Source organism: Macaca mulatta, chromosome 5, assembly GCF_049350105.2.
Source record: "Macaca mulatta isolate MMU2019108-1 chromosome 5, T2T-MMU8v2.0, whole genome shotgun sequence".
NCBI lineage: Eukaryota > Metazoa > Chordata > Mammalia > Primates > Cercopithecidae > Macaca > Macaca mulatta.
Genome location: NC_133410.1, coordinates 102583943 through 102609850, shown reverse-complemented (window position 1 = coordinate 102609850; position 25908 = coordinate 102583943). Strand labels below are relative to the sequence as shown.

The 25908-nt window shown below is 35.7% G+C and overlaps 1 protein-coding gene across 2 annotated transcripts in view; it reads right to left on the bottom strand.

The window, feature by feature from the left end:
• GRID2 (glutamate ionotropic receptor delta type subunit 2) overlaps positions 1–25908 on the bottom strand; it is a 1541190-nt gene that overhangs the window by 561735 nt on the left and 953547 nt on the right. For both annotated transcript variants that reach the window (XM_028849003.2, XM_015138804.3), the window contains exons 7-8: positions 25294–25455; positions 10902–11021 (exon numbers count right to left, since the gene is read on the bottom strand). In XM_028849003.2, coding sequence (XP_028704836.1) covers positions 10902–11021; positions 25294–25455 — 282 coding nt within the window. The remainder of the gene's footprint in view (positions 1–10901; positions 11022–25293; positions 25456–25908) is intronic.

Genomic DNA, 25908 nt, shown 5'->3' with positions numbered 1-25908 from the left:
GACAATCCTAAGGAAAAAGAACATAGCTGGAAGCATCATGCTACCGGACTTCAAACTATACTACAAGTTTACAGTAACCAAAACAGCATGGTACTGCTACCAAAACAGATATATAGACGAATTGAACAGAACGGAGGACTCAGAAATAGCGCCACACAACTATAACCATCTAATCTTTGGCAAATCTGACAAAAACAAGCAATGGTGAAAGGATTCCTTATTTAATAAATGGTTTTGGGAAAATTGGCTAGCCATATGCAGAACACTGAAAGCATAATTCTTAAAAGCGGCAAGAGTATACATCCCAGCCAACCCAAAGTTTCAAAAGAGTTTTCTTTAATACTGTTGTTTGTATCAAAAACAAAGGAACAAGTATCAATCGATTTTCAGTCACTATAGAATAGCTTAATTAGGACTAATAACTTAGTCCTGTCTAAACAGCTCCAATGGGTCAGGTGTGCTGTTTAAGAAGGAAAATAAAATTACTGGAAAAAACAGACAGAAAGGAGGCAATACAAGCAGCAGTAACCTAAAGCCATTATTACAATTCCAATTATGCCTTACTTATTCAAATTTAAATTATATAAAACCTAGTTACTGCTAAAAGAGAATGTGTAATCCCCTTGGGGCATCCAGATAGGCCTGAGAGAGCAAGATACATATCAGACTACAGAGAAATTTAGAGAGCAGAGAAAGCAGAAAATTTGAGGTGTAATGAAAATCCCCTGGGATTGTGGTTCAACAGAATCTATCATACCATGAGTGTTATCATGTAATAAATTTGTCTGTGGTAGGTTTCCAATATAAATGGGTGAACGGCTTACTCTTTGAGTTTCTCCTATCTCTGTCTGCCTACTCATGCAATTTCTATGAAGCAAACCTTCACTATCTTCTACTTAAAATTAAATTGTGACAATGAGACCTTGCTAAGAGAGTATCCATGTGAGCAAATGCTTCTTAAGTCTGTGAATTCTTAATATAATGTCCTTTAATCATTATTACCATAGTACTAGATCCTGGACATTAGTTACCACTAATGGTTGAAATTAGGAATTAGGTTGTTCAGAGGATGGTAAATACCACCACATCATATTGTTGAGTTTGAGCTGGATTGGAGTTTCATTGGGGTGTGTGTGTGTGTGTGTGTGTGTGTGTGTGTGTGTGTGTGTGTGTGTATCTGTTACATATTGGAGTGATGCAGATTCCAGTGTGTCCCACCGTGGATGCTGTCTAGCAGAGTAGGAAGGAAACTAAACTTTGCCTCCTCTGTATCAGACACAGTCTTGAACTCCTAATCCAACCAATCCCTAAGCATGTGGTCTAGAGATGACACCACAGACTCTCTGGGTCTCTTTATGAGCACATTCATGTCTGTGAATATTCTCTGAGAGTCTGGAGGCCAATAGAAGCTAACTTCCTCACAATTAGCTCTTTCCTCAAACATGGTAAGATAATTCATGCCAAGTATTAGTCAGGGTTCTCCAGGGGAATATATGTATATATAAACATATGTTTAAATACAAACATATACCATATACAGAGATTTGATATGAGAGATTGGCTCACATAATTATGGAGGCTAAAAAGTCCTAAGATTAGCTATCTGGAAACTAGAGAACCAGAAAAGTGGGTGGTGTAGTTTCAGTCTAAATTCAAGGGCCTAAGAAACAAGAGAGCCAATAATGTAAGTCTCAGTCTGAGTGTAAGGCCCGAGAACTGGGGGTCTGATGGTACAATTGCCAGCTGGAGTCTGAAGGCCTGAGAACCAGGAGTGCTCATGTCTGAGTGCAAGAGAACATGAATTTCCCATTTTAAACAAGGAGCAAACTTACCCCTTCTCTGCCTTTTTGTTCCATTCAGTTCCCCCAATAGATTGGATGATGCCTATCCATATGGATGAGGTAATCTTTACCCAGTACACCAATTAAAATGCTAATCTCTTCTGGGAATACCTTATAGACAGATCCAGAAATAATGATTTGCCAGCCATCTTCAGATCCCTTAGCCCAGTCAAGGTGACACATAAAATTAACCATCACAACAAGCAAAGAGTTCAGATTTTATAGACTTTCTAGAAAAGTCGTTCCTATTTCGACCAAAACTTGGACATAGAATTGTACCCCATCAGTCATCTTTGCTCCACTCTGGGGAGATTGGCATCATCCCAGCCACCAGAAGATATAGCTTCTGTTCTCTCCAAGAGGCAGTGAATGCTGCTTACCTGAGGTAGAACTCCAGAAGTAATCTCAATCAACCAGCAGCTAACCTTTCCAGAAACTCAGAGTAACCCTAAACATCAGCAGATATGGGTTATTTTCTCTACTCTGCAGTGAAATCAGATGGGCTCGCTAAGAAGCTGAAACAATTTTATTCACAGAATACACTTTTCAAGAGTGCAGGGTTTCCCTACCCATCAAGAGACTGGTGGGATCAACAATTTTGAGAGTCTAACTCAATGGTAATGTTAGAAAATATTAGACTGCATATCTGTCTCATGACTTTATGGTACAAGCTATTTTCTTGAAGACACATCAGAATAAAAGCCAGTGGAGCTAAATGTATCGTGATTATATATTATAAATAAAGGAGAACGGGATAAAGAAATAAAAGCTGTTGTGTTCACAACATATTATTACTTCATAATATTTTCTTTTTTTTTTTCCGAGAAGGAGTCTCACACCGTCACCCAGGCTGGAGTGCAGTGGTGTGAACTCAGCTCACTGTAAGCTCTACCTCCAAGGTTCACGCCATTCTCCTGCCTCAGCCTCCCAAGTAGCTAGGACTACAGGCACCCGCCACCATGCCTGGCTAATTTTTCATATTTTTAGTAGAGACAGGGTTTCACCGTGTTAGCCAGGATGTTCTCGATGTCCTTACCTCGTGATCCACCCACCTTGGCCTCCCAAAGTTCTGGGATTACAGGCGTAAGCTACCGTGTCCGGCCCTACTTCATAATATTTTCTAGATTCTCTCTACTATATAAACCTTCCAAGACACAATTCATTGTTAGAAGTATGATATTAAATGAAGATGGCAGATTTTCCAATTATGGGCTTAAACTATAAAGACTGGATTTATTCAGGCTATGTTTACCACCAGATTTTCTGTTATTAGATTTCCATACAACTATAGATATTATAGTTCCCAAGCCTTGATTAACAGACTTGTAGAATTTTGGAGTCATAAAGGACATTAAATGAAACAAAAAAGTTAGTGTTTCATGCTATCACTGTGATTGTCATGTATAATGCTCTGTCAACCACATCTAAAATTAAATACTTTCACCACCTCACATAGCAGCTTCTTGTCAGAATAGCCACTAGACTTTGTATTTCTTGTGTTGGGTTGAAAATGAATTCTATTAATTCCTGTATATTTCTTAACAGGTATTATTTTTAATTTTCCCTTATTGTGTAACGTACAAACATAATTTCAATTAAACCTTACAAAAATCCTGAGAGATAAGTATTTTTTTTTTTTTTTTTTTTTTTTTTTTTTTTTTGAGACGGAGTCTAGCTCTGTTGCCCAGGCTGGAGTGCAGTGGCCGGATCTCAGCTCACTGCAAGCCCTGCCTCCCGGGTTCACGCCATTCTCCTGCCTCAGCCTCCCGAGTAGCTGGGACTACAGGCGCCCGCCACCTCGCCCGGCTAATTTTTTTTTGTATTTTAGTAGAGACGGGGTTTCACCGTGTTAGCCAGGATGGTCTCGATCTCCTGAACTCGTGATCCGCCCGTCTCGGCTTCCCAAAGTGCTGGGATTACAGGCTTGAGCCACCGCGCCCGGCCGAGAGATAAGTATTATTATTCACATGTTACATGTGTTACATTCACATATTCCAGAACTTGAAACTCAGTTTGCTTTGAAGTCCAAAGATCACACAATTGGTAAGTGCCAGAGGCAGAATTTCAACCCAGGTATGTCTAACAGCAAAGGTTCCACATTTTCCCACTACAGCCTGTTAAATCTAGTCTCGTTGTGAGAAAATAATCTTAAAACTACAAATACTAATAGTCCGAATAAACTTGTACTTTTATGGGTATTTCCATTTTGCTTGTAATAATCAATTTGAGTACCCACTATTTCCCTATTCAATACAAATTCTTGCAAACAAATTTATACATATATCTTGCTTAACCATTAAAATCATTGTTTATACTTTTGGTGATCAAGTGCCCAACTCTGATAGGAATGGAAGATAAAGAGTGTAACACCCACTAACATTCTAGTTAATTTAAATGCAAATAATTATGTTTCACATAAATGAAAGAAAAACAAAGTTGCTAAACTTACCAGTGCAGAGAAGAATCTTATGGATTCTTACATCAGTATGCACATGTATTCATTAGTTCATTCATTAAATACTTAACAAGCATCTATTATATGCCATTCATTAGGAATACAACAGAAAACACAGTTCTTGTCTCATGAAGTAACATTGTAATGGGAAAGACAAATTATAAAAAAGTAAGTTAATTATATTTACATATACACATAGAAGAGAGTTATATGTATAATTATGTTGTCAATTCACAATATTTTCTAGATTCTATTATATAAAACTTCCAAGACATGAATTCATTGTTAGAACTATGACAGTAAATAACTATGGCAGATTTTCCAATTATGGGCTCAAATTACAACTGGGTTTTATATTAGAAAGACTGATATAATATCAGTTTGCAAAAAGTGCTTTAAGAAAACATAAAACAGGGTAATACCAAAACATAAATGACATTTTAGATATTCCAGAATCAGAATACAAATAAAATGCTGAGTACAAGTGCAATATTTAATCACTGGCTATTTGAAAGCAGAGCTATTCTCTCCTCCTTATAAGTACAAAGCAATTAAAGATTTAGTCCATTAAAAATTGGTGTATTTTAATAGATTGTATATTATTTAATTATTTACTATATTATATAATATAATATCTTTTGCAAAGCAGTACATTAGGTTTGCCCAAGAACACAAAGTTGTAGACTTTGTGAATTTAAAGCTGCAGAACTTGAATAAAGACTCTAAGTATATCTGAGAAACCACTGTACCTAGGAGCTAAAATATCTCTGCCGTATCATCTTATTTCACCAACTTATGAGAAAACACCTTTATGAAGATACTAAGCATTACAATGCAATTAAGATTGGTTGTGAAACCAGCTTTAATCAGCTTTTCCTAGCTTTATTCCCTGTTTGTGATGAAGTTCAAAGACATTAAGTCTAGAGTATTAAATTTTAATACTGGAATTCAGTCTATAATAATATGTGAGCAGCACTGGCAAACTTAACAAAACAAAGAAAAATCTGACAAATAAGCAAACAACATTACGTAAAACTCTTCTAATGAAAAACATGTATTGATTCCTTAAATGTAGAGTTATTTACTTTAATCTTTACTTTTCGTGTCTTCTTATAACTTTTACTCAATTTTTTTTTTTTTTAGAAATTCTATATAGTGATTAACAGAAACAGAAATAACCACATTCTTGGGCAAAATTTATGGGTATAGAAAACCTTAACGATTTCAAAATTTGACTTTGAGTTTTACCTGAATTTATCTTCAAGGGTATACACAATGTGCTAACATGTTGATATACCATCTACTAAATAAGTACCACCTTATGACAAAGAAAAAGAACATGTAAAAATTATCAAAGTAAGAAAGTCCTTAATTTAGATGAACATCAGTGAGAATTAAATAATCCCTTGCACATTCTCACCAAATTCAAAAAAAATGAAACCATCATTCATACAATGCCAAGAGAGCAGAGACTAGCCCAAAAGTTGGGACTATGAATCCTTGGTACACCACACATTCAAACCCTGAGCAGACACAACCCTGTTTAGTTTATGAGATCTGACAGTACCTCTGCTTGAGGTGATAAGGCTGCAGGCTTTGTATACACTGAGCCACTGGCAGCAGAATCAACACTGACAACTTGACAGTTCGTCAATTGGCAAACCATTCACTCCTTTTGAGACATAGAGAAACTGGGAGTGGAACCTTCATTTTGGACACACATCTAGTAAATCTATACTGCAATTATTTGTGTGGTGTTATTTTCCTTTGATAAGTATCTTTGAACACATTATTATATGTGTTAATAGCTATGCAAAGGAACTGCCTCATTTATGAAATGAGCTGGCAAGCTATGAAATAGTCCATAATACTTTTAAAATTACTTAAGCACTAGATCTGGAGTTTTTTAAAAAATAGTAATTAAATTGCAGCTTAGTAGAAAAATAATTGAGTTATAAAAATGAAAATTTCAAAATTAAGAATGCTTAAATTTTTAAAACAATGCAAAAAAATTTTAAAGTGTCAAAGGTATACAAGGCACCATAGAGTAAATATTTATAGTGCCTTTCACAATACCTCTATAGTGCCCGCTCACAGGAGCGTTTCAGTCCAGTTTGGGAGTTGTGGCATAGGAATATTAACAATGAAATAATTACAGGAGTTATTACTTAAAGACAAAGTAGATGTAATCTAATGTGTATGATTCACTATCATTTTAATGGCAGAGATTTAACCGTTATAGACTCTGAATTCAGAGCAGGTTGAAGCAGCTATATTGACCTCAGAACTTGGTTAAATGGCACTGATTTTAGAAGGCTAAATGAAGCTCTCCTCTGCCACCCTCACAAACATCCCATGATGAGTGCCTAGAACCTACTCAGCCTTAGGATTATGAATTCAGTTATCTCTTCCCCAACCATAATTTCTGGCTCTGAAGCTCTCTCACTTCATCCATATTAATATACAAGCTCTTCAGATGTGCTGAAGACACAGTAACCTCTTAGCCATACTTTGTTTCTATTATAGAGACTCTTTCTTTCTTCATTGCCATTCATGTTCAGTTTAGATTTTATGCTTTGTCACTTCAACCATCGCCTTGTCAATGTTCTTAACCTCACTGCCTCATTGTACTGCTATCAAACACAAAGCAACACAACCCAAAACAAAAATAACCTGATGAAGTGTTAAGTCTACATTAATTTAAATTTATTCAGTCTGCTCAATGCTGGTGGACAAACATCCGCAAATGTATAGATTAGTACCACAGTGATTTCTTGATCTCTAGCCTCATGTGAGCCAACAGCCCTGCCTAGCATTTCTTCAATATTCCCTAGTCACCTCTCCTGTTTGCCACAGCAGCTATTTCGAAACTTCTCCACTGTCGTTAAACCTCCAGTCTCACTATTGCCAATGCCTTCTGCTACATTTTCCCAATTAGAAGATAATCTTGCCTCCTACTTCTTCAAGAAAAGACTATTTCTTAACAATTGTCTTAACTTCCTAACATCAAACAAAAGACTTGCTTGCAAACACAGCATTCTTTTCTTACCCCCACCCCTCAGCACTCTGGAAAATGATGTTCCCCGGTGCCTACAGTTAAGAACTCAGTCTAATTCTTGATCCAATCCTCTCTTTCCCTCTACTGTTTCTCTATCAATGATCACCTTTCTTTCCTATATCTTCATTTTCTTCTTCACTACTGGCTTGGTCTGTGAGCATTCAAATATACCCAAATCTCTTACACTGTAAAAGATCTCTCCCAAAAACTCCACAAAGCCATTTAATTACTACCCAAAATATTCACTTTTTTTTTTTAACTTTTCTAGTGTTGCTATTTAAACATATGGCATTACTCCTCTACTGAAATTTCACTCATTAATGAAAATTAACCACAACTTCTTGTGATGTACTAGACACAATTCTGGATGCTTCACCTTACTAGCTCATTTAAATTAGGCCAGCATACCTTAGCATCAAAATCCAACAGAAAGGACAGCTTTAGGAGACCTCATTCGTAAGTATCAATATAAAACCCTTATGCAAGATGGTAGCAAATCAAATAATATTATGTAAACATAAGCATAATTATAATTTTATGTATGTATAAATAATTCTATATAAAAATATCCCAGGAATGTCTGGAGCTTCCTTAAACTGATCTAAGTTAATTATAAATATATGAATATATAGTAGTATAGTGGTATAGTGTTGACTGTTTTTTCTCTGAGATTGATAACGATCCAAAAATACCTACTATTGTTATTTCCATTCAACATCATCCCTAGAAGGTGTAAAATAACAAAAGAAGAGACAAAAACTCGTATTAATTGCAAATGACAAGACAATTTGCAGAAAATTCATGAGAATCTACAGATAAATTATCAGAATTAGAGGTCTGAGCAAGAGTGTTGGATATAACATCAATATAAAATATCGATATTATTTGTATACACAGCAGCAAACAGAAAATGACATTTTAGAAGAGACCATATTACATTCATAGACTATAATACCACTCAGCAATATAAATTAAAAGACAAACGAGCAAAATTATTGACACATGAAAATGAGAATGTATCTTAAATGTTGAGAGAAAAAAGACACAAATGTGTAAATACTAATTATCCATTTATATAAACTTTCAGACCAAGCAAACTGTCCGTGGTTCTCAGAATAAAAACAGGAATAATTGCACTTTCTGAGTGACAGAAACATTCTGTAACTTGACCTTGTGAGTGGTTAAACTGGTGAATGCGATTACTCTAAGTCATTGTGCACTTAAATTATATCTCAATAAAACAAATGAAGAGTATTGAAGAGTAAAATTTTACTTTTTTCTCACCTCATATATATAAAAATCTTCTAGATAGATAAAAGACATTAATTTGAAAGGCAAAACTATAAAATACCTGGAACATAATTGAGCATAATATCTTCATGACTCTGGGGGATAGGGAGTAATTTCTTAGATAATACTGAACAGCAATAATAAGAAGGACGAAAATTCATTTAAAGATACTATAAATGGCATTGAAATAAAATCCACAGAGAGGAAAACAAAACTGGCAAAAAATTAAATGATAAAACACTCAAATTCAGAATATATACATAACTTCTAGAATCCATTATAAAAAGCAAAAGACACCCCCTCCAAAAAATAGCCAAAAAAAAAAAGTAAATAAGCAATTAACTCAGAAACATCTGAAGAGCCTAAATATGTAGGAAAAGATGCAGACATTTTCATAATCAGGGAAATGTAAATAGAAATCATGAGGATATATCATTATATACACCCAATAAGTTAATACAATTTTAAGTCTTACACATTCAAGACTTGATTAGAATGTGGGGCAATGCCTGCATTGCTGGTGGTATGTAAATTAGTAAATTACTATGAAAATGGGTTTGATGTTATCTGGTAAAGTTCAAGATATGGTTTCTTGTATTGCAGCAGTTCTACCTCTGGATACAAAACCTACAGAAATACACCTACAAGCATAAAAGTATCCAAGATGTATATCCAAGAATTTTTGTAACAGCAGCTTACAGCAGTCTAAAAATGGAAACTGTAGTGGTTTGAGACACATCCATACAATAGAAAACAATACAGCAATATAAATGAATAAACTGCCACTCCAAGTAACAAGGATCAATAACATAAACATACTGTTGAACACAAGAAGCAAGAAAAAAAGGATATATGCATTCTTGAGACCATTCATAAGTTGAGACATTGACAAAACAATTATATAACGATGTAAACACAGGTGATAAAAATATATTTTAAATGCAAATAAATTAGCATCATAAAAATCAGTCTAAATATTACACTATGGATAAGGATGGTCTGACTGTAATCAGAGAGAAGCATATGAGAGTGTTGAGAATCCTGGCTATTTTATATTCCTTGACCATAGTAAAGGTTTTTTCCTTTAAAATAATTCACTAAACTTTGAGTTTTATGCAGTTTTCTATATATTTCATATTATTCACTATAAAACAAAAATTTAAAATGCATCAGGATAGTTTCATCCACATTAGCATGAATTTATTGAGAAATTTGTATTGCTAATAACTCCTCACTTCATTCTGTCTAGGTTGTTTTGCATCTTACATCTCAGCATTAAATACCTACTGAAGAACCTCTTACCCTTAATGTAGTCAACTTTAGACAGTTAGAAATTTACGGTTACCAGCTCTGCATATACACTCAATTATGTTAGGCTTTTCCTTACCAAATATATATATATGATTTGATATATTTCCCTACCAAATATATGTGTGTATATATACACATATATATGTGTGTATATATATGTTTGTGTGCGTGTGTGTGTGTGTATATATATGATTTGGATTTGCTGTATATATATTTGCTATATATATAAATATATATGCATATTTGCTATATATATAAATATATATGCATATTTGCTATATATATATACAGGAAATCCAAATCATATACATGAGACACATATGTGTGTGTGTGTGTATAAAAACATCATTTATATAAGGGCGTTTGTATTTCTCCTTGAGAAAGTTATCATTCCAGTATTTCATGAAACACCACTATTGGCACTCAGCTTCTTCTTACATGTGATAAGTAGTATACAACGAGAGTTCATTTTCTGCAAACTATTTTCTTCATATTACATGACACACACAGAAGGTAAGATACTGTAATGTCACATCTTGCAGTAGACTTTCTGTCTTACTATATGAAATTTATCCAAGCTCTTATTCTCATTTTATACATGTTGCAAGTTAAAAATCAAGCAGCTACAAATTGTATAAATATTAAATTTACTATTTTATAAAAATTTCTATTATAACAAATGAAAGATGATGCTATTTCCCTAGACAAGATTCAGATTACTGTTTTTCCTTTACATTATTCTAAGTCAGAAATTGAATTTCTTGCTTAATACTTCTGGTAAATAAATATTTAAAGTCATTTCAATGCCTAATTTCCCCCCAACCCTGCTTTCTCTTTCAAACTACAATATTGACTTTAATGGGTACTGTGATCGTATTGCATGGAAAACAATCAAGCAAAACCATAGTACAGGAAAAAGCATATTAATCAGCATGTCTTATCTTACTTTGCGAACACCTCTGCCAAGCTCTTCTCCATAGTTGGTTCCAAGGATTTCAAAATGGACATTGGGATTGCCTCCATTTTCTCCAAATTCTAGCTCTCCAGTCAACCCACTAACTCCACCCTAAAGGAGAGAACAGATACTGATGTAAAATTTCAGAAGTAAAAAAAAATAAATAAACATAAAAGGAAGTTCTAGGAAATCTACTTCTATCTATGAAATAATAAAGTATGCAGTTTTAACAGACCGCTTTTTAAAATAGGTACACAGCATAAACAGGAGTATAGTTGAACTAACTTTGGAAATTCCTTAATCCAACCTCATCTATTTTTCATAAAAACAGAAATTTAGACCCCAAAAGTCAACTGACTTCTCAAAATGAAACCATGTTAGAGCTCAGACTAAATTTCAGGCTCAAGTTTTTGCCACCATACCTTGTGACTTGAATGGATCCATTAGTCAGAAAACAAGATGTTTCCATAGTGCATAAAATCTATTTAAGATAGATATCAACAATCTTCTTTGTTCTAGCACAATTCCATTCAAATTTGATCTAAAATTATACCTGGGGATCTTAAAATCCATGGTTTCTAGATTATTAGAGGCTTATTATTTTGCACCTTCTTTAAATATATTTTCCAAATCAAAAATAAAAGAAAGCTAAATTAGGCTTGAAATCTGTTTTTGCTCTTAACGGGTAGTGCTGGCTGTTGAGATTCACTGGGAATTCCAAGCTTCATCTTTCATTCAACATGACAGATGTTCATTTATCCAACAGATGGCAATGTAGGTCATACTTCTCTCTTTCTTGTTTATCATTCTTTTCTCAGTTTAGTTTATCAGCCTTCATATTATTTAGGATTTTACCAATGAAAATCACACTCCCAGTCACTTCAATGCTAAAATATGTCTAACTTAAAATTTTGGCCTGGTAATGACATTTATTTAGAAAACAAATGATCTCAGTTTTGTAAATTGTTTTACTTATCACCTCTAAGATGTTGGTATTTAAATATATCTCACTTGACATAACCTGCAACTCTGTTTCCAGACTTTTCCGTCTGGTATTAATATTATGCTGCTTGCTTTTCCTTCTACTCCATCTGTGCCTTGTAGCCCAATCACCTGATGCAAAGTTCATGATGAATTCAATAAACTATTTTTGATTGATGTTTTCCTACTTGAATCACTAATTTTAATATTTAATCTATTGTATTTTTATAACAGTAATAATCAACAAAATTAATTCTTCACTATTATTCCCTAATCAGCCAAACTATTATCTGGTTTTATTAATAAAAATCCTAGTGCATTTGATATGTCAATACTCTTTTCATATACAATTTAGCAGTCAAGAAGATAGGTCACACTTCCTGGGTTTCATGAATGGCTTCAGGACCTACTAGCTGTGTAAACCAGGCTAAGCCATTTCATTTATGCCTCAATTACTAGATCTGTTAAATGGGAAAATAACAGTGCCTACATTAGAAGATTATTCTGATTCTTATAATTCATGTACAGAATACTGAAAAGTTCTTGACATGTGGTGAGAGCTTAAATACTATTATTATTATCATCATTACTTCCACTGTTACTTAATTCTTTATTTCTGAAGGATTTTTAGTTCACAAGTTGGCATAATCTTGTTTTTTAATGAAAATTCACTGGGTTTGCCAAAAAGTATTATATGCTTAAATATTTAGATGGCTTTGGAAAATATTGTTGCAAATGTCAACTCAGTTACATTTCATTGGTTAGCTTGGGGAGAAAAAAGTTAAAGCAGCTGGTCTAGAATGTATTCATTCCTTTCCCTGGTGTGTGGACAGGGCAGCAACTGAGGGTGAAGGTTGGGTCTAATTTCCCTGACAACTGGAACTCCAGGTAAATAGACTAGTAATATTTACTAGGTGGGAAATCCCTTAGCAGGATATCCCAGGCTAAAGAAATACTGTAGTAAATAAACCCAAGATCTATGGATTAACGGTTTGTGGCTCCTCAGAAAATGTCCTGAAGCTTTACGTTTTTTAGGGTAAAAATGGAAACGTTTCATAATGTAAATCCTCCCTGTGGTGAGAAGTAAACCTATGAAACCCTCCTTGGAGACAGAATCAGCATTTCCAGTGTGGGAAGAAAGAACCTGGGGAGCCATGCAGAATATCTCCTACTTTTTCTGCTTTGCACCCTTTGCTTGCCTGTATTTTTGATAAGGGCAATATATCTGATTTTTGCCAATCTATTCCAGTCTGCGCTCACTATTAATATCTCAAAATATCCAATTATATTTTAAAGACTGAAGTGCAGTGCATCTTATTATCATTAGTATCTCCAAATGACAAATACTGTAGGAATTTGATTGACAAGTATAGCTTATATTATTACAAATAAGTTCTACTTGTATTCAGAATATTTTATAAAAGTTTTTCTTATCTATAACCATACATCTACCTGAATAATATCTTCTAATTATATCAGAATCTTAAATTTCTGTTTTAGTAGCTTATTTCTAGGAAAAATATATCATATATCAATATGATTGCTACATAAAAACTACCATAACCCTAAAATGTTTACACATTTGAGCACTAGACTAATCTGGTGTCGTGTTATTGTTCTCAATCAATACCCACGTGGCCACTCCAGGTCATGCCTTCATCCTTTACTTTATCTTCCACTGAATGACTTGGTTACTTGAAAAAGGTACAGAAAACAATAAAGTGGGGAACTTGCATTGAGTTTGCTACAGCGTTTACTTACCTTGCTCAACTTTTTGACTTTGTAATTTATTTTCCTTATGCTATATTCCTAATGAGCTGTTGGCATGTAAAATCAATGAAACCTTCCCTCATGAAGATGTCAGGGATGACTGAGAGGTCAGTATTTCAAGCAAGTAAACCTTTTAACTAAAACCTATTGTTATATCACCCAGACTTAACCTCTCTGATTTTTGATTGCCATAGAAAATTCCAGCGCTTTAAAGCTTTTTTCCATCTATCCTCAAATTAACCTTGAAAACAGAGCCTTGGTGAAAATGTGTGCTGGTCAAGGGGTAATGAATGGTCATTATTTTTATGCATGCATGGTTGTATTTTTTTAATCTCTCGGTGATGCAGCAGATTTTCAACAATATAAGCTAATGGGACATTGATAGTATGAATAACACATACAAATAATTTCTAAATGTCCTTTAAATTGGCAGTAAAAATTGCTGCCAGAGTAAACCTTTTTAAAAATATGAAATAAAATTTGTTTTAATTTCATCCATCCACTTGATATATAAAAACCAGCGGACATCAAATATCGAGGGCAAAGAGTAGAAAAATTAAAAGAGGAGAATCAGAGGTTGGGAATAATTTACCACTGGACAATGAGTTTCTAAAAGGCAAAATGTATTATTTCCCTATGGCTGGGAAAGGTTGGGGAAAAGGTAAAAAAAAAAAAAATTACTGAGACTTTATGTCATTCCGTTTATGATGAAGAAGGATCTTTTCCTACACTGGAAATGACAAAGGAACTTAAGAATTACTTTTGGAGGATCACGTGGGACATCAAATATTTATCATACTTGCCTAATTTCCTTATACTTATTCCTAAGTTCCTTGTAACCTGCAGATGTGTGTGGGAACCAAGGATAATCTGTTAATATAAGCATGGGCTCAGCAAGGCAGTGAACACTCTGGGAGGTGCCAGACTCAGTAGGGAGCCCTGATGCCTTCATGTTTCATCAGCATCAGGTTCAGAGAGAAAAACTCCCAACAAGAAAAATACCACATTTTCTACCCAACAAAGAAATACTTTTATGGGTAAATAGAAATTAAGATACAAGATGCAAAAAAAAAAAAAAATACAAAGAACTTAATTTATGGGAAATATCTAGGAAAATTTGAGTTGCCATGTAACATTATGTGTGTGTATATATACATATATTTGCATATATACATATACACTCAAATAGTCATTCATAGTAGAAACTCACAGCTAGCTGAGAAGTAAACAGGAAGTTACAAGCATTGTCATCATGCTGCCTCCATTTTAGGGGATCCTTAGGCCTAGTCAACCAGTTAACTGTGGAACCCAAATTGAAAACTTTAACTTGTGTCTCATTTTTTTTCCTTTGAACTATGTAAACTGTGTGTTCAATATAACATATTATATCATAGTGAATTGCCCAGAAGTGCATGTTGAACTGAATTAAATTAAATCTGTTCCACTTTACCTACTTTATGATTAAAATGACCTGAAGCTGGAGTGTATCTCGGTGAATCGACGAGAGGTCTATTCCAAGAGCATGGATGACAGTTTTTAAATCCCCTATGACAAAAAGTTTATTTGCACACATTTTTGTAAAAAGGCTACCTTATATTTCAAGACAATACTGTTTGTGGTAAACCAGATTATGTTTTCCTAAATTCTCTCTCTTTCCTTCAGATTTCTAAATTCTAAATGATACATAATGCTTTACACAAAAAGTAATGTCTCCATTTCTTTAAGTATGCAGACTTTTTAAAATCCCACAAAACCAAACATGACAACTTATTAGAGCTCATTTTGTCCCAACCATTAACCTAGGAATCATTATTTTAATCTTTGTCTTCCTCACACACACATGTTAAATCACCAAACCTTATTTCAATCCTGTAAATATCCTCAAGGATATCTACTTCTATCCATCCCATGGCCCATACCCTAACCGGGTCTTCTCTAAGTAAGAGGATTAGCCTCTTCATTGGTGTTCTGTCATGCAGTCAGTCTGGTTCAAGGGCATTTGCAGAATTCTCTACTTGGCAGGCATGGGATAATCTGATTTTATCACCACCCCGTTTAAAATACTTCAGTGTCGGCTGGATGTGGTGGCTTACGCCTGTAATTCCAGCACTTCGGAAGGCTGAGAGAGGTGGATCACCTGAGGTCAGGAGTTTGAGACCACTCTGCCCAACATAGTGAAACCCTGTCTCTACTAAAAATATGAAAACTCGCCGGGTGTGGTGGTGCATGTCTGTAATCCCAGCTACTCAAGAGGCTGAGGCAGGAGAATCACTTGAACCCAGGAGGCAGAGGTTACAGTGAGCTGAGATCACGCCACTGCACTCCAGCCTGGATGACAGAGCGAGACTCCATCTAAAAAAAAAACAAAAAACACAAAACCTTCAATGTCATGTTATTCCTTGAATAAAGGAATAACGTTTGGAAATTTCGACATCATTTATGAAACCCTTGGTGGTCTTTCCCCTTTTAGCTAATTAGAAACCATGTCTCTATTCTGTCTCTATTCTGGCTGCCTTGGACTTATTTCAGATGCTTCGGTGTGTTAAGCTCTCTTTCCTACAAGCCTGGAAACATTCTATTTCATTTGTGTGAAACATTCTTCCTTCCCCTTTCCTGGAATACTCTTAATTTTCCTTTCTTAGCCTAAACATTTCCACTTATCTATCACTCTCAGGCCTACGTAGGCCCTCCCATGACATATTTCTAGAACAGTTGGTATTTACCCTTTTGTAGAACAAATCATGCTTATAATTATTTTTGATATTTCTATTTTCCTTCCTTATTCTCTGATCTTGTAGTACAACATATGGTAGTATTCAATAAATATTTGTTGAATGAATAAATTACCATGTAAGAATTGGCATAATTTCAGTACTTTTATCAGTTCAAAAAATACTCTGTGAGGTATCAACATATATCAAGATAACTATCAGATATCATATTGATATATGCTGGACTCAACATATATCAATATGAGAAAATGTACTGGTACTTAAATATTTGAAATATTGCATAAACTGATATTTTCTATTTTCTCACATTCCATATTAAAAATAATTACAAAACTTTTAACAGAAATTGGTCAATTAAGACAATGCAAAAGAACTTGCTTTAAGGATCTATTAAATTTTAGTTCACTTACTAATATAGAATACACAGAAAATTGTCAGTGATATTATGTTTAATTTTGAATCTAAGATTTTTCTTAGTTTTTAAAAAACTTAAATGAAAGAGGTAAAGGTGTTCTTTCTAACATTCAGGCCTGATTTATCAAAAAATTATTTAGTGTCTTACCTTTACCCACAAAATAATTTTTTTCCTAAATCACTTTCCAGTCAAAACAATTTTATGTGTTCTCTGCACTCTGGTAAATTAATCAACTTTTGTCATTGTACAAATGATTTATTCTAATAGATATGTCAGCTACAGCATTCTACCACCTGAAATATCCTCCTTCCATAGCTTTTTATATCCTAAGCCTGCTAGTTTTCAAATTTCCATTAAGATGCTATCAGTTCCATGCAAATATTTCTAATCTATTTTCTAAGTTGTGTTCTCAAGGAAACAGGTCTGAGATGGAGATTTGCTTGTATGCAGGAGGTTTATTTGAAGTGCTATTGAGAGAGCACTTGCAATGGAGTGAGGGAAGAGGGACTAGACAGAGAAAGAAATGAAAGCCTGATGCAAATACAATACCAGTTTAAGTCATCCAATGGACCAGTCTATAGATAACCCTTCAGACTTGTCCCTTGAAGAAAGGAACTTAGACATTTCTAGTTTTGTAATGACTGTTCATTGGATTCATGCTGCCCCTAGAAAGAGGGTGTAGCAATTTCTGTTCATGGCAATTCCTGAACAGAGGCTCAGATGTCTTTCTTGGCTGTGAAGCAGCTATCTCAGTTTGTTACCACGGCATATTACACTCTCCTCTAAGATTCTTCAGTATCCTATATTTACCACATTTGGGTCCTTTTGTTGTTTCTGGCCTTAGAGTGTAGCTCTTTGTATAGTTAGTCAATATTCACTACTGGCCTCTAGATTTCCTCTTTTTTTTTTTTTTTTTTTTTTGGTGGGGGATAATCCCATAACTGAGTTTGCACAGAACATTCTACAGTATAGACATTCGATAAATACCTGTTAAAAGAGTGATGAATACATGAATGAAGTGCCCTCTTGGAAATTGTTTCAGTATTAAAAATATTAACACTAAGAAAAAAATGAAAAATGATTTCTATTTAAATATAGTACACTCCTGTAAATAAAAACAGGCTACTCGTGTTGCAATGACATGACACTATTCCAAGAAGGTAGATCCGCACTGGGTAAATTGACGTCTAAATATCCCAGGGGAGTGTTTTTAAAATTGTAGTTCTAAGAACTGATTGTGGTGGGAGTCTGTGGAAATCCTCTCCTACTCTTTTCCTTAGTAGCTGAAATTTATTGATTGTATTTATACAGTTTAAAAAGTTTGAAAGCTTGCTCTAGGTTACATAACACTAGCAAATTTAATTATACAACATGAAAACTCTTTCCCAATATATAAATACAGTTTTCATGAGAGGCTACAACAATATAGCTTCTCATAATAAACTAAAAATTGAAAAACAAGCCATATTAAAACTTAAATATGATTTATTTAATATTAACCGAGGGTGTTTATTCCCGTGATTTCTTGGTGTGCATTTAGCCAAGTGACTTTGACAGGAGTGAACAAAAATGATTGCCATGAACAACAAAAATGGTAAATGGCAAAGTATACAGACACCAAATTAGAAACCAAAAAAACCTGGTATTTAAAGCTAGTTAGCTATGCAACACTTAGTACATCATTTAATTTTTCTGAAGCTCGGTTTTCTATACCTAAACATGGAGTAAAAAGGTTAGATTAACTTTATTGTGACTTGCTACTCTTTATTGTGACTTGCTATAACTGCATAAGTTACTAATAAAAATGTAAAAGAACTTAAGTGCATAATATAGTAAAACAAAAATAGAAGAATGCTTTCTTTACAAATTTTTTTAAAAATCCTCTTTTCACATAATGCCCCTGGTGTGTTTAAGAGTATACTTGTTGCATGCTGCTTTTTAAGTCTATGTCAATACATACAGTATTAGAATTGGAGTGATTAATTTTATTTGACAATGATATCAATCTGTATTTAAAAAACACAAGAGAACCAGTAATTAAGTTTGGAAAGTTGATCAGGTCAGTCAAAAAAATATATGAAATATCAATATCTTCCTTTAACACCTACAATAACTAGTTTGAAAATCTAATGGAACATATCTCATTTATGATAGCATGCACACACACACACACACATGCACACACACACACGCATGCACACACACATCCTATAAAATTTTAGAAACAAATACAATGAAAATATGTGTGAAGAATACTATAAATCTTTAATCAGGTTTACAAAAAGCTGACTATATGGATAGATGCCGTGTTATAGATGGAAAGACTCAATATTTTTAAAACTATAATTCCTTCAAAAATATTATACAACATCCATGTAAATAACAATGGCACAGGGCTGCTGATAATATTTGGCAGAAATGAACATGAAAGCATTAACCGCTAATTTTAAAAAAGAATAAAAATGAGGAGGCACTTATTCTACCAATTCATACAATAAATTATAAAGCTCAGGTACACAAGAGTACCTGAGAAACAGCAACCTTGCCCATTACTAGACATTTATACTGCTATGTCAATGACATTATTTTTAATTCTTTTGTTTCATTCCCCATAATAAGAATATAAATTAGGGATAGGAACTTGTTCTCTTCTTGATTGCAATTTGTGTAGCAGCACAAATTGTATGTAATGTGTATGTAGCATGCCCTTAATATAGGCATTTTGTATTTACTTGAATGTAATTAAAACTTTTATCACCAGAATATTCCCATTGTAATAAGGAGCCTGACCTCATTTGTGTTGCTGGCTACTGACTTCTTTTTAAGCCTTACCCTCCCTTTCTTTGACCCCACATCTGTACAGTCTTATTAAGACAGGCCTTCCTGGCCGGGCGCGGTGGCTCAAGCCTGTAATCCCAGCACTTTGGGAGGCCGAGACGGGCGGATCACAAGGTCAGGAGATCGAGACCAGCCTGGCTAATACGGTGAAACCCCGTCTCTACTAAAAAAATACAAAAAACTAGCCGGGTGAGGTGGCGGGCGCCTGTAGTCCCAGCTACTCGGGAGGCTGAGGCAGGAGAATGGCGTAGACCCGGGAGGCGGAGCTTGCAGTGAGCTGAGATGCGGCCACTGCACTCCAGCCTGGGCGACAGAGCGAGACTCTGTCTCAAAAAAAAAAAAAAAAAAAAAGACAGGCCTTCCTGCACCTACTTATTTGACACCTGTGGGAAACTTGACCTTCTCAAATCTCCAGCCCACATGAGTGGAAATCTTTTCCCAGCCCTAATCTCTAGTCACCAAAAAGGCCCAGGCAATTCCCTCTGTTTTGCCCAAGCCAGCCTGAATCTGGTTGGGGCCATTCTGCTCTTCCTGGGAGTCTCTATGTGAATAATGAACTTTCTTTCTCACTTGATGTGTGGAGTATCATCAACACTGACATCTAAACAGGTGACCAAAACTACACATATGATGCAGAAAGTAATATAATTAAAAAAAATCAATTTTAAGGTCAGTTTGAAATATGAGACAAAAATATAACATTGAACACTTGTAATCATGTATATTATTCCAACTGAGTTTCTTGACACAAAGAATGGATACATTTCTTTTTTTTTTTTTTTTTTTGAGATGGAGTCTCGCTGTGTCGCCCAGGCTGGAGTGCAGTGGCCGGATTTCAGCTCACTGCAAGCTCCGCCTCCTGGGTTTACACCATTCTCCTGCCTCAGCCTCCCGAGTAGCTGGGACTACAGGCGCCCGCCACCTCGCCCGGCTAGTTTTTTGTATTTTTAGTAGAGACGGGGTTTCACCGTGTTAGCCAGGATGGTCTCGATCTCCTGACCTCGTGATCCACCCATCTCGGCCTCCCAAAGTGCTAGGATTACAGGCTTGAGCCACCGCGCCCGGCCGATACATTTCTTTAAAACATGACACTGGGGCAGAAGCTGAGAGGGACAAATGTACACATAGTCCCACAAAATAAAATTTCGTAATTATTGTATTAAATAATTGTTTGGGTTATAAATTTTCTAATAGTAGTATCTTATATATTAAATTTCCACATGAGAAATACTGACATATTATGGTGTCTCTCTTTCCTTCCTCCTGATCCTCTCACTAAATAAGTGTTTCCTAAGAAACCTCTTAATCTATTATTTTGTCTTTGTATGAAAGCTTCAGAAGAATAAATATATTCAGGTTCCTACATCCTAGCCAAACCATGAATTAATAAATTGGCAGGATTAGAATCATGTTCAATAACCTCCCTTGGATTTATACCTGTCAGCTCTCTACATAGATAAGGCTGGAAGATTTTGGCAACAGCTTGAAGCTAGATTAGACTTATTCATTTTTCAGTTGAAAAGTCTTTCTCTGCCAATATATTCAATACATTTAATTCTCAAGTACTTTTGTTGATAACAGCCAAAATTCTCATTAAAATTTTCCTTGGCAAAGAAGACACAACATTACGATGGTTTGAAATCCCCACCAAAACTCATCTTGAAATGTAATTGCCATTGTAATGGTATTAAGAAGTAGAAACTTTAAGAGATGATTGAGGTCATGAGAGTTCTGCCTTCATGAATGGAATAATGCTGTTATTGCAGTAGTGGGTTAATTGTCACAAGAGTTTGGTCCCCTTTTTGTCTCTGTCTCATGCACTTGCTTGCCAAGTGGTGTCCTTTCACCTAGGATAACCCTTATCAGATGCCAGCCCCGAGCCCTTGGATGTCCCAGTTCCAGAACTGTGTGCCAAATAAATTTCTGTTCTTAATAAATTACAAAGTCTATCGTATTCTAGCAGCAGAAACAAATCAAGAGAGAAAACTGGTACCAATCAGTGGAGCTGTAGCTATAATACATACTTGAATATGTGGAAGTGACTTTGGAACTGCATAAAGGTAGGGGCTTGAAGAATTTGAAGGATCGGACTAGGAATAAAAAATTGTACTGCTCTGGGCCGGGCGTGGTGGCTCACGCCTGTAATCCCAGCACTTTGGGAGGCCGAGGCGGGCGGATCACAAGGTCAGGAGATCGAGACCACGGTGAAACCCCGCCTCTACTAAAAATACAAAAAACTAGCCGGGCGAGGTGGCGGGCGCCTGTAGTCCCAGCTACTCGGGAGGCTGAGGCAGGAGAATGGCGTGAACCCGGGAGGCGGAGCTTGCAGTGAGCCGAGATCGCGCCACTGCACTCCAGCCTGGGCTGGGCGACAGAGCGAGACTCCGTCTCAAAAAAAAAAAAAAAAAAAAAAAAAATTGTACTGCTCTGAGTAGAGCTCTAAGGGCAATTCTAGTGAGGGCTTGGAAGAGAGAGCTGTAGAGAAAGTCTGAATCTTCTTAAGAGTTTATTTAATTTGTTGTGACCAGAATACTCATAAAAATCTGGAGAGTAAAGGATATTCTGATGAGGTCTCAGACAAAAATGAGGAACAGGGTATTGGAAACTGGATTGAAAGCCATCCTTGCTGCAACGTAACAAACACCCTGGCTGAATTGTGGCCATATTCTAAGACTTTGTAGAATGCAGAACTTAGGGGCAATAAAGTAGAGTATCTGGTTGAAGAAATTTCTAAACAGCAGTGTATTCAGGCTTCTGCCTGGTTACTTTTACCTGTATGTAGTAAGATCTGAGAGAAAGAAATGACTTAAAGATAGATTTTATATTTAAGAGAGAAGCAGACAAAACATTTGAAAAACTTACAGGCTGGCTATGTAAAGAGTGAAAACGTATGTTCAGGGCTAGGTGCGGTGGCTCACACCTGTAATTCCAGCACTTTGTGAGGCCAAGGCAGGCAGATCATGAGGTCAGGAGATCGAGACCAGTCTGGCCAACATAGTGAAACCCTGTTTCTACTGAAAATACAAAACAAATTAGCCAGGTGTGGTGGCACGTGGCTGTATTCCCAGCTACTCAGGAGGCTGGGGCAGGAGAATTGCCTGAACTCAGCAGGCGGAGGCTTCAATGAGCCAAGATCACACCACTGCACTCCAGCCTGGGCGACAAAGCGAGACTCTCAGGAGAGAATGCCAAGGGTGCAGTCAAGTAGTGTTTGCTAAAGATATTAATATGGCTACAAAGGAGCGATGTGCTATTTATCAGGACAATAGGAGAAAGATTTAAAAGAAATTTAAAAGGAATTTCAAAAATCTCTGAAGCTGCTGCTGCCCTCACAGGCTCTAGGAAGGCAAAATGATTTCAGGGGATATGCCCAAGGCACTCATCATAGGTTCCCTGTCCAGGGTCACCTAGCAACTCTTCTCCCCACATTCCAGTGTAACATTCTTCAGTTGCACCAGTTATGGCTCAAGTGGACTCAGGTGAAGCTTGGGCTGTCATTCTGTAGAGTGCAAATGGTAAGCTGTGGCAGCATCAATATGGTGTTATACCTTCAGGCATACAGAGTGTGAGAACTGTGGCTATGGGTTCCTGCACCAAGATTTCCAAGGATGTCGCAAAAAGCATGAAGACCTAGGCAGAGACTTGTCTCCAAAGTGAAACCACCACAGAGAGCCTCTACTAAGACAATGTTGAGTAAAAATGTGGGGTTGGACTTGCCACAAAGAGTTTCCATTAGGGCAATGACTACTGGAGCCATGGAAGTGGGACCATCCCTAAGACCACAGAACTGTAGGACTAAAACAGTGTGTCACTCCAACCTGTGAGAGCTGCAGAAGCTGAGTTCATCAAAGCCCTGGGAACAGGGTTGCCTGAGGCCTTGCAGGCCCAATCCCTGTTCTAGTGGATCCAGAAATTAGGACATGGAATAAAAGGATATTGTTTCTCGGCTTTATGACTTAATGTTATTTTTTGTGTTGAGTTTTAGACTTACTTAGGACCAGTTATCGTTCTTTTCTTGCCTATTTCTCTGTTTTGGAATAGAAATGTCTATCCTATGACTGTCCCACCACTGCATTTTGGAAGTAGATAATCAGTTTTGAATTCATAGTTTCACAGCTGGAAGAAATTTGCGTCATGATGAATCATGTGAGTCTCACCCATATCTGATTTAAATGAGACTTTGAAATTTGGACTTTTGAGTTAATGCTGAAACAAGTTAAAACTTTTGGAACTATAGGGATAGAATGAATATATTTTATATGTAAGAAGGATATGAGTTTTGGGGGTCCAGGGATGGAGTACTATGATTTTAGTGTCCCCTCCTAAACTCACATTGAAACTTATTTGCTACTGTTATGGTATTAAGGATAGGGACATTGAGGTGATTAGGTTATGAGGATGCCACCTCATGAATAGATTAATGTCCAATAATGGGAGTGGATTAGTTATCCAGGAAGTCTTGCCCCCCCTTTTCGCTCTATCTTGTGCAGCTGCTCACCATGTGATGCCCTTCTGCCATGAGATGACCCTCTCCAGATGTGGGTGCCACAGTCTTGGACTTCCCAGTCTTGAGAACCATGTGGAAAAAACTTCTGTTTTTTATACATTTCCCAATTTGTGGTAAACAGAACAGCAGAAAAGGGACTGATACAAATACCAATAGAAAGATTCAGGCTCTTCTCTATTTAAAATATTTATTTCCTCTACTTCTAGTTTTTGTACTCCTAGCTTACTTCTAATATTATTTTTTTATATTTTACTCCGACTTTTTAAGGTCATTTATATTTCATTTGACTAGCTATTTTTCTTTTGTTTTCCGGGAAGAAAGGAAAATACATGCGAAAGAAAAAGGATGGATAAAATAAAAAACATAAGCTTCCAAATGTCTGTCTCCTTTGTGTAAAGGGTATGGGAGAATTTGTTTGTTTTATTAATCATTTCATTTTAAATCCAAGAGGCTGTGCAAGACAAATGGAAAATGTCAGGAAGGATGACATGACAAAGAGTCTAATAAACTACAGAATGCTTACACCACTGAGAGGAGCTAAACAACATAAACTGCCTTCTGGGAATGGAACAGGTAGCTAAGCCAAACAGATTCACAGCTGGGAGAAGCAACACATTGACAGTGAAGAAGAATAATGCAATCAGTTACCCCAAATAGTTCACAAATGCTGCAACATGTTATCTACTTATGAATCCTATCCTTATCATGAGATAAATTAAAGACCATCACGTTCAATCTCTTACCATGTATATTATCTAACTGGAAAAGTGCTAATTGAGTCTACTGGTTTTTTTTTTTTTTTTTTTTTTTAGTGGATGATGTATGTTTTTTAAAAGCCTTTTGTACTTCGTGACAGGCACCAAAATAATTTCAGTATCTCTAATGCTAGTGACAGTCAAGTCAGTATATCTCAACCACACATTTTTTACTCGCATAAAATTCCCTTATGAATAAATAAGGAAGCCTCCCCTTTTTATATGTTGATGACTTTCTCACCTTTTTCCTTTTTCAATATTTTATTTCCCCATTACACTGTTTTGTGCTTTGAATTGGCAGAAATATTAGAGAGGAAACCCTTTTTCTAAAATATATCAAATAATTATTTACCCTATCCTTTTTACATGAAAATTAAGAAGTTACCTTCTTGATGGTCTCCAACATGGAGCGCCCACCCTGCCATGGCTTTGAGTTCTTTCTGATACATGACAGACTTGCCATGCTGTGCCACTTTCGGTCTTCCAGCTTCTTATGAAAGGCATTAGCAAGCAGAAGCACCGTGTCATATATGTAAAGGTTGGAAATCTGAAAAGACATTAGAAAGTGATCATTAGAATCATTGACACCAGTCATCAAGAATAAGGAAAAAAATAATTGTCTCAGCTGCTTCTGTTCATGTCATAGATGGCTGGTTTACTGAGTTATTAAGCAGAAGGTTTCTTTTGTCATTTCCTGGGCAATTTTGTCGTTGAGAATGAAGTCTTGTCTGATTGTATGCCTCAATTGCTTTTTCAGCTTATTTTGGTGTGAAAGAGAAGATTAAAAAAAGAAAGAAAGAAATTTTGACAGAGATAAGGCTGTTAGTGTTAGACCTAGAAAATCATTGGCCCTTATTTCTCTCTGAGGAGGTAAGAATCTAAGGGTTTAAGATTGGAAGGACAAACTGAATAATACATTTTCTGAATATGTTAAGGTTTTGCATTCTAGTTATTCAGATGGAAAAATATCAACTTGATCTCATATATGAGTGTCATAGGT